General features: G+C 40.7%; 1 protein-coding gene across 1 annotated transcript in view; it reads left to right on the forward strand.

Annotated features, from left to right (window-relative positions):
* adgrl3.1 (adhesion G protein-coupled receptor L3.1) overlaps positions 1 to 15,704 on the forward strand; it is a 174,270-nt gene that overhangs the window by 59,645 nt on the left and 98,921 nt on the right. Inside the window, exon 5 of the mRNA XM_089005759.1 lies at positions 13,483 to 13,592. Coding sequence (XP_088861885.1) covers positions 13,483 to 13,592 — 110 coding nt within the window. The remainder of the gene's footprint in view (positions 1 to 13,482; positions 13,593 to 15,704) is intronic.

A 15,704-nucleotide genomic window follows, 5' to 3' on the forward strand; every position in this document is an offset into this window, starting at 1 on the left:
AGCTCTTTCTCTCTCTTTCTCTCTGTTGAAACAAAACAAATGATAATGCTGCGGATTGCTGTCACTCAACAATTTAAAATGATTGTTTGCAACAGCAAGAATATGAGATCTCAGAGACGAGCAATTTATATGCGTAAGGGAGGTTCATTTTCATTAAAAGTTAGATTTTAATTGAAAGATACACACATTTTGTCCCTGAAAGAAACTGATTTTGTTTATTGTTTGTTTATTGTTTGAATTTTAATCACATTTTTCTGATCTCTCTCTCTCTCTCTCTCTCTCTCTCTCTCTCTCTCTCTCTCTCTCTCTCTCTCTCTCTCTCTCTCTCTCTCTCTCTCTCTCTCTCTCTCTCTCTCTCTCCATCCCTCTCTTCCTCTCCCTCTACGCGTGTCATAGGTTTGAGGTTGAGAAGCCTGGGCTTATTACGGGTGTAGAACGCTTCTTGTATTTAGCCTGGACCTTATCTTTACCAAATGTGCCAGGCTGCAGTCAAATATAACCCCGCGCCAAAGCCCAATATTAAAGTGTTACAGAGCATTATAAAACCACACAACCGTGCACAAGATGCGTGGACACATACACAAATACACACACATGCACCAACTCGTGGATGCACATGCATGCACAAACATTCTTGCTTTCTCACACATGCATTACTACTATGAGTGTCATTTTATGTACTTGCTCATCAGTATGTTTCAAGACAGCTTTTTTTTCACACATTTGACCAGGAAAGTGAAAAGGACCTTCTGAAATTGTCTGCCTTTGACACTTTAAAGTTAAGAAAACCACTCCAATTTAAGTGGGGGAACTATAGCGTGAGCCGTGTGCTGCAGGCTGCCAGCACTGTATATAAGACGATGCAGCCTTCTTGTCTGATATTTTCTTTTCAGATGTGCGTGCACTTCATCTGCCTTCTCCATTTGACTGTAATCCATTTTAGAAAGAGGATGTATTAAACCCTCTCACACATTTCTATAAATTTATGTATTTATTTTTTGCATGCTGACTCTTAAGTATGACTAGTGATGCTGCAGATGAAGCTTTGACAACTGTTATGTGTCTGGCTAACTGTCTTTTCTCTTCGTATGATAATTTCCACAATAATTTCGACTCTGTGATTTCATTGCTGTCTGTTGGCTCATCTGTTCTCCCCGCTCGCTATTGTGCACGGCGATAAATGAAATGAGGTCATATTCGGAAATGTCCTTACACAATGTGGCAATGCATACGTGTGGCGAGATTGTCGACATGCCGGCACCAAATGACCCGGAGCCTCCTGTGGGCTTAACCGTCATCAATTGCTCAGTATGCTAATTACAGCCCATACGGGACTGCACAATGCAGACACAATGGCATACTCACACACACCTCTTTATTTCCGCCTGACACATGTATGTGGCACAGTGTCGTGAATATATTATGCTATTTTTAACTCATTCACTGCCAGATGATGTGAAAAAAATGTGTCCACTCCAGTGCAAGGGTTTTTGTCTTTTTCACATAAATTCCAGGACACACCGAATATTGAGTTTTAGGGCATCATCCTCATTCAATGTAGCGTAAGAAACCTCTCTTCTTTCATCAGAACAAAGGAGTCAATTCCTAAATTATATGGGTCTGGAGTTATATGAGCTTGAAATGATTGCAGCTGTCCAAAATACAATGCAATACATACATATTATTTTATATAGCGCACTTATATAGCGGTTTATACAGCTGAAGCTGGAACAAAGCGCTAACATGGAAAAAAGGGAAATTATGCCCCTTTGTGGAAGGGAAAAACTTTGCCAGAGGTCTGACCAGCGCTTGTTCGGCACCCCCCCACCCCGCAAGAAAAAAACTAAACTTCAACAAATTAGTGAATGGCGCTCCACGCCATAATTTCAATTCCCAAACACATTTGGCAATGGCAGTGAACGAGTTAATGTGTTTTTGCCTTTTTAGGGGTAAATCGGATATGCCATTGTGGCTAGAAACTACTTTCAATTCCTCAATTAATTTCACGTTGATAGAAGATTGCAGTGGTGAATAGAAACATCCATGAAAAATTGTTTCCCAGCGTGATCTTAAAGGACACCCGACGTCTCCCGACAAGTTGTGTCCATAATTTGTAAAATGGCTTTAAATGACTTCTACTGGGCATATTTTAATAAGATTCCACCGCATATAGCTATATTTTACAGTTTAAGACTAGCGCTGAACATTCAGGAAGTCTTGTTTTTGAGTTGGTGACGAGTCCGTACGTGACGTAAAGGACCGCCTCCTGACCGTAAAAAAGACGCATTGTAGCGTCTTTCCATCACGTCAATGTATTTTGCTGTATTGTTTTTTTTTAACCTTGTGTTACACCCAAAAGCCGCCAGCAGAGGGAGTCCAAGCTCCATGGAAGGAATTTATCAGCCTGTGGCAACGGGTTGATTCATTCCTCACAGCTTGGTGGCCATTTTCTTGCCTCTTTTTGGGTGAGACATCCCCCCCCCGGTTTGCCTCAAAATGGCACGGAATAAATTCTTTAATCGATTGCAAACATGTATGCTTTCCTCTTCAGAACTATTTGAATCATATTCATAACTGGATGTGTAACAAGAAAGCATATTATCCGAATCTGAAGCCATTGTTTTTATTCTCCAGCAATGCAAGACGTCTTGGCGTGACATCACGAACTGGGGGCGGGACTTTCTGAAAATGCCCAATTCACAGCTCAATTTTTTTGCAGATTTTGGACACTTTAAGTCATTTTTATTGGTGTTTTGCATTTGAATAAAAATATCATACTGCGTGTTTTGGGTATTTTAGATGCTATAAAACGTTTTTCTGATGTCAGTTAAAAAACAAGAAAGTGACGTTGGTTGCCCATTAAAGCTTCATGTTGTAAAGGGGCAGATTTGAATAGGGATCTGTACAGTACAGATTGGCCTCCATTGATATCAACAACAACATATTACTTTTGCACAAATGTCAATATATTTGACTTTGACAAATGACTTTATTATATAGTACAGTTTATTTCTTGTGTAGTTTTAAGGCTTAGAAAATTATAAAGTAGAAAATTATGTTTTATGGGGACCCGGGAATGGATTATTCTCATTTTAATGGTTTCCTATGGGAAATTATTTTTTGGGATACACAGTTTTTGCCTTAAACACTCTATCTGGGAACCAATTAAGTTCGTAAGCCAAAGTATCACTGTATCTATTTTTTCAACACCCTTGGCGTTTGGACACATGGACAATCTGACTGAGTCAAAAACGGAAAGCGCAGATGGACCGCTGTGCGCTTACGTGACCCGCAAAGTCAGTCCGGGGCACACGATTGCAAATGCACATTCACGCATCAGGTTGACAAAAATTCCACAAGACACGGCACTGACTCTCATCGGTGTTCTACTTGCCTTGCAGAGAGCAGCCTCACTGTCTGACATATTAGCAGTATTTGAGCTTTGAAGGGGATTTAGAGTCTGGGCCGGCAGGTGGTCTTGGATTAAAGTGTGCAGTGAAAAAAAGTGTTTTTGCACCCAGACACGCTGATGTACGGAGAAGCGCAGGGATGTCAGTGGAGGTGGTGGAACGAGAAGGAAAACTATGCATGTCCTGGGATCAGACTAGGAGGAGGTTGCCATGGATACCATTTGAGGAGGCGAGAAGGACGGCGGGGCTTGAAAAACTATACTTGGCTATATGCCCACCTGTTCAGCATTTTTGGAAGACGGTATTAGTTATGGCATTGGAAAAACAATCTGTTTGAGATTGCTGACGAATTACGTTCATTAGAGTGCATCACACAGTAGAGTACATCCTAGCAAATTGAATTACATGCCGACGCCATCTTAATAGTCACTATACATTTCTCCACAGCGTTTACCGTCACGGGCATTATGCACGATGCGTGAATGTCTTTTAATTTGCACAGGGTCCATGTGGGGTACGCTGTGTCACCATCATAGCATATGTGGTGTAGTCAATCTAAAACGTTTCATGGCAAAAATGACATGTTCCGAAAAGAAGGCGGGAGAATAGGAAAAGAGTGACATCCTCCAGCCAAACATTAATAATGTAACACATTTCAAAGCTGTTTCCCACTGGGGGAAAAAAAAGCATTATTTTACCTGTCGCTTGTCTGACAGGCTGCTCCAAAGCTGACAGAATTTTATTCTGGGACCGCACAGGAGTGTGTTGGTGTTTCTGAATGTGAGAGATCTGTCATTTCTTCATCAGTACAGCTCGGTGGTGCTGGCAAAGAATGTGAAGCTTCACTGTAGCACCGGTTAGACACACATGCACCAGCACCCGCGCACATAGTCTCCTTTTCATACCCCTGCCAATCACAATACCTGCAGTGCTTCCTCCGCATTTTTTTTTTTTTGCTCCTATTTGACATGCAGCACTCCATTTGTACGTTTCCAAACAACACAACACCCCATCAGGGAGGTAATAAAGCAGAAACATGGGTAATAGCATTGGAGGTATTCGCTCGATGGGTGTGAGAGATCCAGGGCACGGTCAGCTTAACCACATTTTTATTCTGCTGCAACATACAGTAAATATCCTGTCTGCTGTCAAATAACTTTCCCAGAGTCCCAAAGGGCCCGAGGATCCTGACGATAATCACATTGCCCTCTCCCGTTGGTTATTTTTCACCAACCGTACTCTGTTTTTATGTTTTTTTCCGACTGCCTCGTCCTCACACTTTAATGTCTCCCAGTGTGAGGGTTGAGACTTAATTTGTTTTCAGAATCTGTCACAGTATATGTTTGATTTGAACCTTGGGCTTCACCAAAAAAATGATGCCAATCATGTCTTTATTGCAGTTTTGTGGATACTTTCACATGAATGTATCTATCTTCGTAACATTACTTGTGGCAACTGAAAAAAAAAATAAAAGCAGTGGCACGGTGAGGTCGAAAGAATAGTAAATATGAGCAATAAAACAAATTGGGTAAATTTCACCAAATTCCTCTGTTGAAAAGGGACCCTTGGGTCAATTATCTATGGGAAAAGTTTTAGGGTGAAATGCAGATAGCATATTGGGCCAAAACAATACAAAAATAAAAACAAATATTGGGCTCTTCCATCCCATTCTCAATGCTTTGCAGCATTTAAACTCATTCACTGCCATTCATGAATTTATTCGGGAATTGAAAATATGTGTTTCTTTTTACCTTCCACAAGGCGGCAGCATTTCCCTTTTTTCCATGTTAGTGCTTCATTCCAGTTTCAGCTGTTAAAGCGCTATATAAACCAATATGTATGTACATATTACATTGTATTTTGGACAGCTGCCCTCATTTCAAGCTCATATAACTCCAGACCCACCTAATTTAGGAATTAACTTTTTTTCTGATGAAAGAAGAGAGTTGAAGATTCATTATGGTGCATTGAATGTTTATGTAGTCCTAAAACTCAATATTTTGTGGGTCCTGGAATTCGAGTGACAATGACAAAAAAAACCTCGCACTGGAGTGGACACATTTTTGCACATCTGGCAGTGAATGAGTTAATAGGACTTAAGCACGAGTGTATGTCACACTGAAAAACGATGCCTTGGCATTGTTTTTTTTTCTTTGTGCTATTTGAATAACATGTAGGGCAATTTTTGGTCTACATATTTCAACAACAAAGCACAGTTCTGCTTATGCATGAGCACCGTCAGCCTCTGCAGGATTCTCTGTCTCATTTTTCCCAGTTTATGAAGTCAAATGCTATTCTTTCTAATTCAAAACATTATTTTCAGGTACAGTTTCTACATAATACTGCTTTAATGATACCATATAAACAGCATTTACGACACAAAGAGCAAAAATACAAAGTGTATAAAACAGAAGGACATAAAGCGCCTGGTAATTCCACCAGCGAAGGGAATACAAGTAATGTGTGTCGAAGTGTGTTACACATCCCCTTGCTAACAATGTCTGAATGGAGTGTATTACACTGCTGTTGCCTTGATCATCAGAAAGGGAAGTATTGATTGTCTTCTCAAGATCAGTGAGTGAATGGACAAGCATGTGTGTTGCTTTTCTAGAATGTTCTATTTTATTTCTGGGGCTCCATGAGAAATGACACAATATGCAAAGGCAGGTGTAGGGAACTTTTTTTGCCTAAGAGAGCCGTCAAAGCAAAATATTTAGAAATGTTTTTCAGTGAGAGCCACACACACACGACCACCCCCCACACATGTGTGTGTGAGAGAGAATTAAACAAAATGTCAGAATGTATTATTTCAAATAATTTTGTGATCATACTCACCATTAATATGAATGGTTCCTCATGATTGGTAAAAATCCAGTCAAACGATCGGAATGAAATTCAAGTTGCCGGATCCATAGGCGAAGTTACTGCTATCTAGCCTGCACACTGCTTATTAGCTTGCACGCGTGTTTTCTGCTGTCTCTCGCATGAGTATATTAATGCTAACGTAGCATGGGGCTTGTCAAACTGTTTCATCAATGATATTGTTTCATTGCAAATTAACATCACAGCAGAACCTATTCTCTCTACAAAGATGAATCATTTGGTCCAGTCAACGTGAACTGTGCAATACTCATATTTAATCATCCGCTTATTCAAAAAGGGGCGTTTACCTTGTTTCGACATCAATGGTCAGTATCGTCCAATCAAAATTGCTCTTTCACCCAACTGCATCCCAAACAGGAAATGAACAGCAAAAAAAAGCGAGAATATTTAGTTTTATCTGCGAGCCAGGCGCTATCATCAAAAGAACCATATATGGCTCAAGATCCATAGGTTCCTGACCCCTGTGCTATGGTTTTAATGTGTTACTGACTCATTTAAAGAAGGTAGGGTCATTTTACAACTTGTCCTTATCAAAAAACAGATTAAGCAACATAGTTTTAAAACTGCAGAGTGGATTTGCTTAACATATAGCAGAATATTGTTCCAGAGGCAAGGGCCAACAACAGAAAATGCTCTTTACCCTCTGAGGCTCTGCTTAATCCTTGACGCCTCCAGGAGTATCTGACACGAGGTAGAGGCATTGGGGTGGAGAAACTCAATGAGTAAAACTGCGGGGAGACCGTTTGTGATTATGCGCTCCTCTTATGGCAGGACCAAGTACAGATGCTTGCGGGGGGAACTGGCCGACTGCAAAATAAAGTGCATTACAATAATCTAGTTGAGATGTAACAAAGACATTGATCGTGTTTCATAGTGCTGCTAAGAAAGAAAGGCTTTCATTTATCCAGTTGCCTAAAATGAAAGAAAATGAACTAAACAACAGCGCTGATTTGGCGGCCCAATTTATAATCTCATTTATATACTATTGGCTTTAGATGAGAGGCTTCGTGGCCCAGGTCAACACAGCAGGGTGTTTGATAGTCAGTCAAGCACATTACAAACGATAAGATGAAGATAAAAAGTGATAAAATTTGGTTTTACTCCCTGGTCCTTTCTACTATCTTTCTCACTGCTTTATTTCCTGTATATGATAGCTGTCCATGTTAAGCGCTTTGTTCCATCTTCAGCTGTTATTAAAGCGCTATATAAATCAAGACGTATTGTATTATCTTGTATAAGATAAATATTAATAATAATACATGTCATTTATAAGCGTCTTTCAAAATTCTCTAGGTCACTTTACAGTTACAGGATACGTTTTTTTTTTTTTGTGTGGGTGAGCAGCAGCAGCCACACACGCCAGCGTTCACTCAACCCGGGAGTAACTGAAAAAGATAAAAAGCGAGCCAGCTAGCTGATAGATAGCTATAGCTAGCTATATAGCTAGCCAGCTAGATAGCTATATAGCTAATAGATAGCTTGCGATATAGCCAGCCAGCCATCCAGATCGCCAATACATAGCAAATAGATAGCAAGTATATATATATATATATATATATATATATTATATATATATATATATATATATATATATATATATATATATATATATATATATACACACAATGACAATGACCTGATACATGGTAAGAGTGATCCAAGATTGTCTCTATGACAATTTGTTTTATGACAACACCTAATACGCAGCCAATCGCAAGCGAGCTTGTTTCAGAATAAGGCTCGCAATACAAAATATAACTTATAGCGTCTCTGTCTGAACATTTTTTGACATACCGGCAAAAAATTTTCATATATACCATTGTTTGCTAACCGAATGTTTGTAAGTTGGGAAACGTCTGTAGTTGTATTGTATTGTAGTCCCGTTAGCGTTGCCCAATTTAGTTAATGCATAACGTAATTGTAGCCACTATTCTATCTTCTATTCTATGTGCTTTACAATGCAGTGCACCCTATGTATGAAAACAGTTTTGAAATCAGCCATTGAAGCACCTTATAGTGCAGAAAATACGGGAAGTAAGTGCACTGACACGACGGGCGCTTTTGTGAATAGTGAAACTAAGCAAACTAATCGCTCAACTTCATTCTATGTATTTAGCATTTCCATAATATGTTCTATTTAAATGTTGATTCCCGAGACACCAAGGCGACGCTTTCTACTCATGAGGATTAGCTCCCAGCTCACACATACGTTGTAATTATTTAGTTCTTCACCACATCTGCAGTCGTGCGGGCGCACGGTTGCAAGCTGACACCGACACGCACACATGCACATTCACAAATATTTATTCCATTTTGAATGTGCTCTCCCACTCACCACACACACACACACACACACACACATGTGCATCAAACATGGGCACACTTGCACGCACATACGCACGTTCCATCAGCAGCTCCGTCAGCCTCATCAAATCATTAGTCAGTTACGTTCATGTGAGCAAGTGAGGCAGAGACGGAGTGAAGGGAGGCCTGCCAAGCAAAGTGAAAAACATCACAGATGATAACAACAGCAGCACCCATTGCAGAAGCGCCGTTCTGTCTTCGCCTGTCTGCCACCGCGCATCTTTGTTGCTAGTTTGTTTGTATGCGTTGCAGGGAAGAAAGCCAGCAGGCAAGACTGTATCCAGGCCACTGCCTTGTTTTGATGTGGTCATGCTAATTAAAAAAAGGGAAGCTTTTTCTGCCAGCACTGGGCAAAGCATGGGAGAAACAGACAAAACCATTTTAACTGTAAAAAGAATGGTGAAGAAAGGAGGACACGAAATTCATCACAAGGGCAAAACACGACTCGTGAATTTTTGCAGGCTGAATGCATTGGGAGGTAAGGAGCGTGTTGGCTTTGTGGGGCGTTGGAGGTGCGTGGGACATAAGGGAGTCTTTTTTGGCTATGACTCAGACAACTGGCTCAGACCTAAGTATGACGTCAGCACGAGCTTGACTAAAGGGAAGGAGGGAAGGAAGAGGCGTGGGGAGGGTGTAGGTTTGGGGGGTAGATGATGCTCCGGGGGAGATTTGGAAAGCAAAAGCTACTAAGGAGGACACGCTGTGGGCCGGGAAGAAAGTGGGAATACGAAGTCGGGCAAACATATTTGAGTACGCAAGATGAGTTTAAGAGTGATAAACAGACAGATGGAATGAAAGACAAAGATGAGGGACGGGAGAAGAATAATTCTCTGGCAGGAAGGATAAAGGCAAAGTCAGTGAAAGAAATTGGTTTATGATCTTGGCTTAGACAGCATGTGGAGAAGAGAGAGATGAAGGAAGATGGAGGAGACAAAAATAGAGAAGGAAGCAGTGATAACAGAGAGTGATGGAGCAAGCAGGAAAGATTATGTCAAATCTTTGCTCTATAGCCTCTAATTAAAATAGTAGTCAAAATCCTTCAGTGTTTTACGACTCAGTCGAGAAAGTTCAAGGACCCGAGCTGTCAAGGAGCAGAAATAAACAGGCTCACATGCATTCAAAATATTGCCCTCTTCAAAGATATTTGCACCTTTTATTTATTCTGCAAGGAAATATATTTTTTTCAAGCATAAAGTTAGACAACCAGAGTGCTAAAATTGATGAAAAGTGGATGTCCATATGCAATGCATATGGACATCAGTAGCCTGGGAAATTTGTACTAAAATGAGGCATGTAATGATTCGTCATTAAAATCAATGTATCCGCTGTATGAAATGATATCGCCAGAATCGAGCAATATATCGTTTGGTCAAAAAATTGGTCTGAAATGAATAATGTTGATCAGAAAGTGTACAATGCGTCCTTCCTAGTCTTTTTACATGATGTTGCTCACTTGAGCTATCTAACTGGCTATCTAGCTAGTGATCTAGCTGGCTACCTAGCTATCTATTTGCTATCTATTAGCTGGCTATGTGGCTACCTAGCTAGCTATATATTTGCTCTCTATTTGCTATCTATGAGCTAGCTTGCTAACTTTCTATCTATTTGAGTTATTCCGGGTTGAGTGAACGCTGGCGCATGTGGCTGCCGCCGCTCACCCACGTAAAAACTGATCCTGTGTGTCATGATCTGGTTGGCCACCAACGGGTCGCGCTGTCGGCCCCACAGGCACCTGCACAGGTGCTTGTAGCCCCTAATCAGTGGCAGACTGCCACGTTCTGATTGGCCTCCAACGGGTAGCGCTGTCGGCCCTGCCTGCAGCCGCGCAGGTGCTGGTCGTTCCAATCAGTGGCAGTCAAAAGGACTCCCGGCACGACGATTCGGTGTCGGGTCATTGGTTTGTGCAGTGCATTCATTGCATTGTATGCTGTGCATGTGTTTGTTTCATCTTGGCAGACTTTTACTCTTGCTTTTTCTGATACTTTGTATTTTTCTGTTCAGATGATTTTGATGTTTTCGATTTTGTTCCTGCTGACTTTATTTTAATACAATTTCTCAAATACAACCTGCTGCTCCCTCCTTCCTGCTTATTTTGGGATCCACAACCGCCATCACCACCTTGCAAACCACACTGTGACCTTGAGAATTTTGAAAGGTGCTTATAAATGAAAATTATTATTATTATTAATATTAATATTAATATTAATGCTAAAATCCTAAGATAATAATAACAACGTATGTTGGCTATGTTTGCAGCGTTGCATTGCACTCCTGTACAAATGAAAGCTTACACAGACATATTGAAGGTGCCCCTTATAATGCAGTGCACCTTATGTCTGGAAAACGTTTCAAAATATGTCCTTTGTTGAAGGTGCGCCTTGTATTCTAGAAAATACGGTATATATAAGTTTTCCTAATATAAGGCACACCACATTATGAGGCGCTACAGTAGAAACTGGGGTTATACAGTAGTGCTTCTACTGGGGAAAATGGAGTCAGAGGCTGCTGACAGTCATTGCGAGACCTGTTGTGACTCAATATTACTACACATATAAGGCGCACCGGCGTATAGGGCTCAGGGTTAAAATGGAGGCTTTTTTGGTGCACCTTATACACGGGAAAATACTGTACATTTGGCCCAAAGAGCTGTCAAAGCGGTGAGCAAACGCTCAACAGGTTGATGTCATCGCTGCCATCATAACTCCAGTTGCATTTGTTCAGCTCGCAGGTCGTTAAACAAGACCCCCCTCCGACCACACACACTTATACGGACTAATCATTTGAGTCCAATCAGTGGGTCTTTTCAGGCAACTTGCGCCTCCCTGCCAACGCTACCGTACATATACGCACTTAGACACGCGCAGTCTGCAACTTGCACTGGTGACGGCTGACCGATGATGAAGGCACCGGGGCAAAAAATTAAAAAGCAGAGATGCGAGACAAAAGAAGGGAGGGTGAGCGGCGTGAGGACTGGAGGCTATTGTTATTAGAATATGAGAGACAGTGCAACAAATAGAATTTTAAACCTGTTGGAGGGCTACCATGCCGGCAGAGATCAGCAACAGACGCAACCTAAACTCCTGCGTGATTTCAGATAATAGTTCGGTGTGTTTGACGTGAATATTGAAGTCAAAATTAAATTAGTTTTCATGCATATTTCATAATATGCAAATGGTACAATGGAACTGCAGCAGAGGAGACTTGAGGCGGGTTTGACACGCTCATTAAAAAGATCTCAATGGAAGAATTCGGAATGTTTTTAATGGAAATGTCGTGTGTTTGACAGGTGCACAGAGGGAAAGACTGAGGATTGGAACAGTTGTACTAATTGAAAGGAAATATTCACTGGAAGAAAGAAATACCTCCTCATCCGCTTTAAAATAAGTCTTCCTATTCATGCGCCCTGACTCGCGCACATTTTTCTTTCAAATAGTTTTACTAATTATTTTGAAGACTAGGTGTTCCCATGGAGATGTCTGCGCCGATGGTAAAACTCCCACCAGCTTACAAATCATCCTCAGTGTTGAGGAATGGCTTTGGAAAAACATTTAAAGGACAACCGACGTCACTTGTTTGTTTCCTAACTGTCATCAGAAAAACGTTTTATAGCATCTAAAATACCCAAAACACGCAGTATGGTATTTTTATTCAAATGCACAAAACCAATAAAAATGACTTAAAGTGTCTAAAATCTGCAAAAAATTAAGCTGCGAATTGGGCATTTTCAGAAAGTCCCGCAAGACGTATTGCATTGCCGGAGAATCAAAACAATGGCTTCAGATTCGGAGAATATGCTTTCTTGTTACACATCCAGTTATGAATATGATTCAAATAGTTCTGAAGAGGAAAGCATACATGTTTGCAATCGATTAAAGAATTTATTCCGTGCCATTTTGAGGCAACATTGGGGGGTAATGTCTCACCCAAAAAGAGGCAGAAAATGGCCACCGAGCTCCTGTGAGGAATGAATCAGCCCGTTTCCACAGGCTCATAAATAACTTACATGGAGCTTGGACGCCCTCTTCTGGCTCTTTCTGGTGCAACACGAGGTTTTCAGCCCAAACAAGCATTGACGTGATGGAAGGACTGCTACAATGTGTCCTTTTTTTTTTGGTCAGGGGCGTTCCTTCAGTGACGTCACGTACGGACTCGTCACCAACTCAAAAACAAGACTTCCGGAATATTCAGCACAAGTCTTAAAATGTAAAATATAGCTATATGCGGTGGGATCTTTGTAAAATACGATCAGTAGAAGTCATTTGAAGCCATTTTACAAATTATGGACACAACTTGTCTGGAGATGTCGGTTGTCCTTTAAATGCAAACATTTACATTTAATTGGTCATGTTTGCCCTTTCAAAATGTTGTTTTGCGAGTGGCGCAACCACAAGTGTGTAAAATGCTACACCGTAGACGTGTCAATATACAAAGTGTGCTCTGCGATTTGGAACCTATGTTAACAAGAGAGCGCAATACTTATTTTTCTCATGTCAGAGGAGAGAGAACAACTCCCCCAGCCTCTTGATAATTGGAATTCATTATCTGGAGTGTGTGTCAAAGCACTCTTAATACCGCAACTTATCGTTACTGCTCCTGCACACAGAGACACGCGCATGCAATCTAACGGGGTGAAAGGAGCTTGTCTTAGCATTGTCCTTGGGTGGACGATCCAAAGTGGGCTACTGTGGAAACAAAAGAAAAAAAAACATGTTGTGTTTACCAGCAATCTTAAACTGTTTGAGTGGCTGCAATACATTTGATCGAACACTGAAGGTCTGCGTATGTTGGTTTAACATGGACGCTACTTGTTTACTTCTGTGTACAGATGCAACAATCGTACACAATGTGCTGTGGTGGCTGGCCCAGATGTTTTCCCAGATCCTTGTCCCGGAACATACAAGTACCTGGAGGTCCAGTATGAATGTGTTCCTTACAGTAAGTATGGTTCTTTCATTATCTGAATGGAAAATTATTGATCAAATTGTCTAAATATATATATATATATATATATATATATATATACACACAGTGATACCTTGGCTTACTAACTTAATTGGTTCCCAGACAGTGTGTAAGGTGAAGTGTGTATCACAAAAATTAATTTCCCATAGCAAACCATTAAAATGAAAATAATCCGTTCCCAGGTCCCAATAAAACATACTTTTCTACTTTCTAATTTTCTAAGCCTTAAAACTACACAAATTATACCTTATTTTATGTATAATACATGTGCTAAGGTATTATAATTAAGAAAATAAGCTGTACTGTATAATAAATTAATTTTATTTACCTTTGTGATGGTCGTTGATGTAGTAGCCTCTTGATATCCGAGTGAAGTTGCCGTGCTTTCTCTGCGATAATACCCTCACTCACACATTCCCCTGCTAGCTGTGTTTCATTAATCAATAGAATTGATGGAATGGTGTGGCCGGTTTCCTCAGCATTAAACGTAGCCTTCTTCTTTCACCATCTTGAGGAATGATCCCTTGTAGGTGCTTTCTCTGCGATAATTTTACCTAGCCCCTCATCAATTGTGTTTTGTTGAGCTGGGTTGATCGCTTTTTGCATCAAGTGTACAGATGGCTTCTGCGGGTTATTTGTGGAGCCTGATTGATGAAAGGAGTCAAAATTTGTTTTCTATCCATTTTCTCACTCTCTCTCTGTCGTCTGCCTGTCTCCTTAATGTTTAACCCCCCGCCCCTCATTGCTGCCTTCTTGACCAATCACGTGGCTTTAACCGATGACAGAGGACAAAAAAAAAGTCTTGTTATATCGCTATCGGATATATCGATAGTCCCGGTTATATCGATACTATTTCTATGCACGCATGGAGAAAATTACATGCAAACAGGGTCGGATATATCGATAGTCCCGGTTATATCGATATTTTTTCGGACTCCCTTGAATATCGATATAACGAGACTTTACTGTATATATATATATATATACAGTAGTCTCGCTATATATATTCTCGGGAGTCGGAAAAAATATCGATATATCATGATATATATATATATATTATCGATATTCTCGGGAGTCGGAAAAAATATCGATATAACCGGACTATCGATATATCCGATCCTGCGGCATGTACATTTTCTCCTTGCATTCATAGAAATAGTATCGTAATAAGCAGTACTATCGATATAACCGATATCGATATAACGAGACTTTACTGTATATATATACAAATACACTCACACATGGAGCCTTCATTTGTAATTTGTATATCATCCTTGACAAGAGCTCGAACAAGGTGTGAAGTGGTGCTCAACTTTCTCTGCAGTTTCAAAACACTTCAAACTACTTGGACTTGGAATATATATGACGAGAGCTAAGTTATCGAACGGATCACTCTCTGACAGTTTGGAGGTGTCGTTAATAACTTAAGAAAGGCACATTCTTGGGCACATCAGGCACCTCGTTCCAGAATGTCGGAAGTGGCTCAGGATAGATGTCATCCAAAATCCAAATGAAATAAATGTCTGTCATAAACACTCCAGACAAATGCCCAGATCGCTTCATCAATTCGTGGAAACGTGGATTTGTCATGTGGTGATGGGAAATGAGGTCGGTCTGGTGCTCGCTGCGAAAAGTCTGAGGGAAGTATGAGAAGTCAAATGATGACAGATGGCCACATGACCTCTGACCAAGTGATAACTGACTGGGAGGTTCTATCCACTGGAGTGAAACCTTCATGGGACATATATGAAATGTTCTATTTTTTTCTTCTTCTTCTTTTCCGTTCCTCCAAATCTGGGTTCCAGCTTTCGGCTCAGCAAATGTTTGGCAGTTCAAAGGAACGCCTTGTGGTTTGAAGACATCTATTTGTCCTTGATGTTTCCTGTCACATTTAAGCTTTGAGGGTTTGTCCAATGGCACAGATTGAACCACAACTTCTGTTTTAGTTTTATGGCGCGATTGTGAATGCATTCCATCCGTGGTTTACTTTCTAACACAGGAGGTCTCAAAAGTGGCTCACACCGCCTGCCCAGATGGGAGTGATTTTTGCCATATGTCAAAAACGAGACAACAGCATAACATCGG

Source organism: Hippocampus bargibanti, linkage group LG10 (assembly GCF_051943395.1).
Source record: "Hippocampus bargibanti isolate YZ-2025 linkage group LG10, ASM5194339v1, whole genome shotgun sequence".
In the NCBI taxonomy this organism is placed as follows: Eukaryota; Metazoa; Chordata; class Actinopteri; order Syngnathiformes; family Syngnathidae; genus Hippocampus; species Hippocampus bargibanti.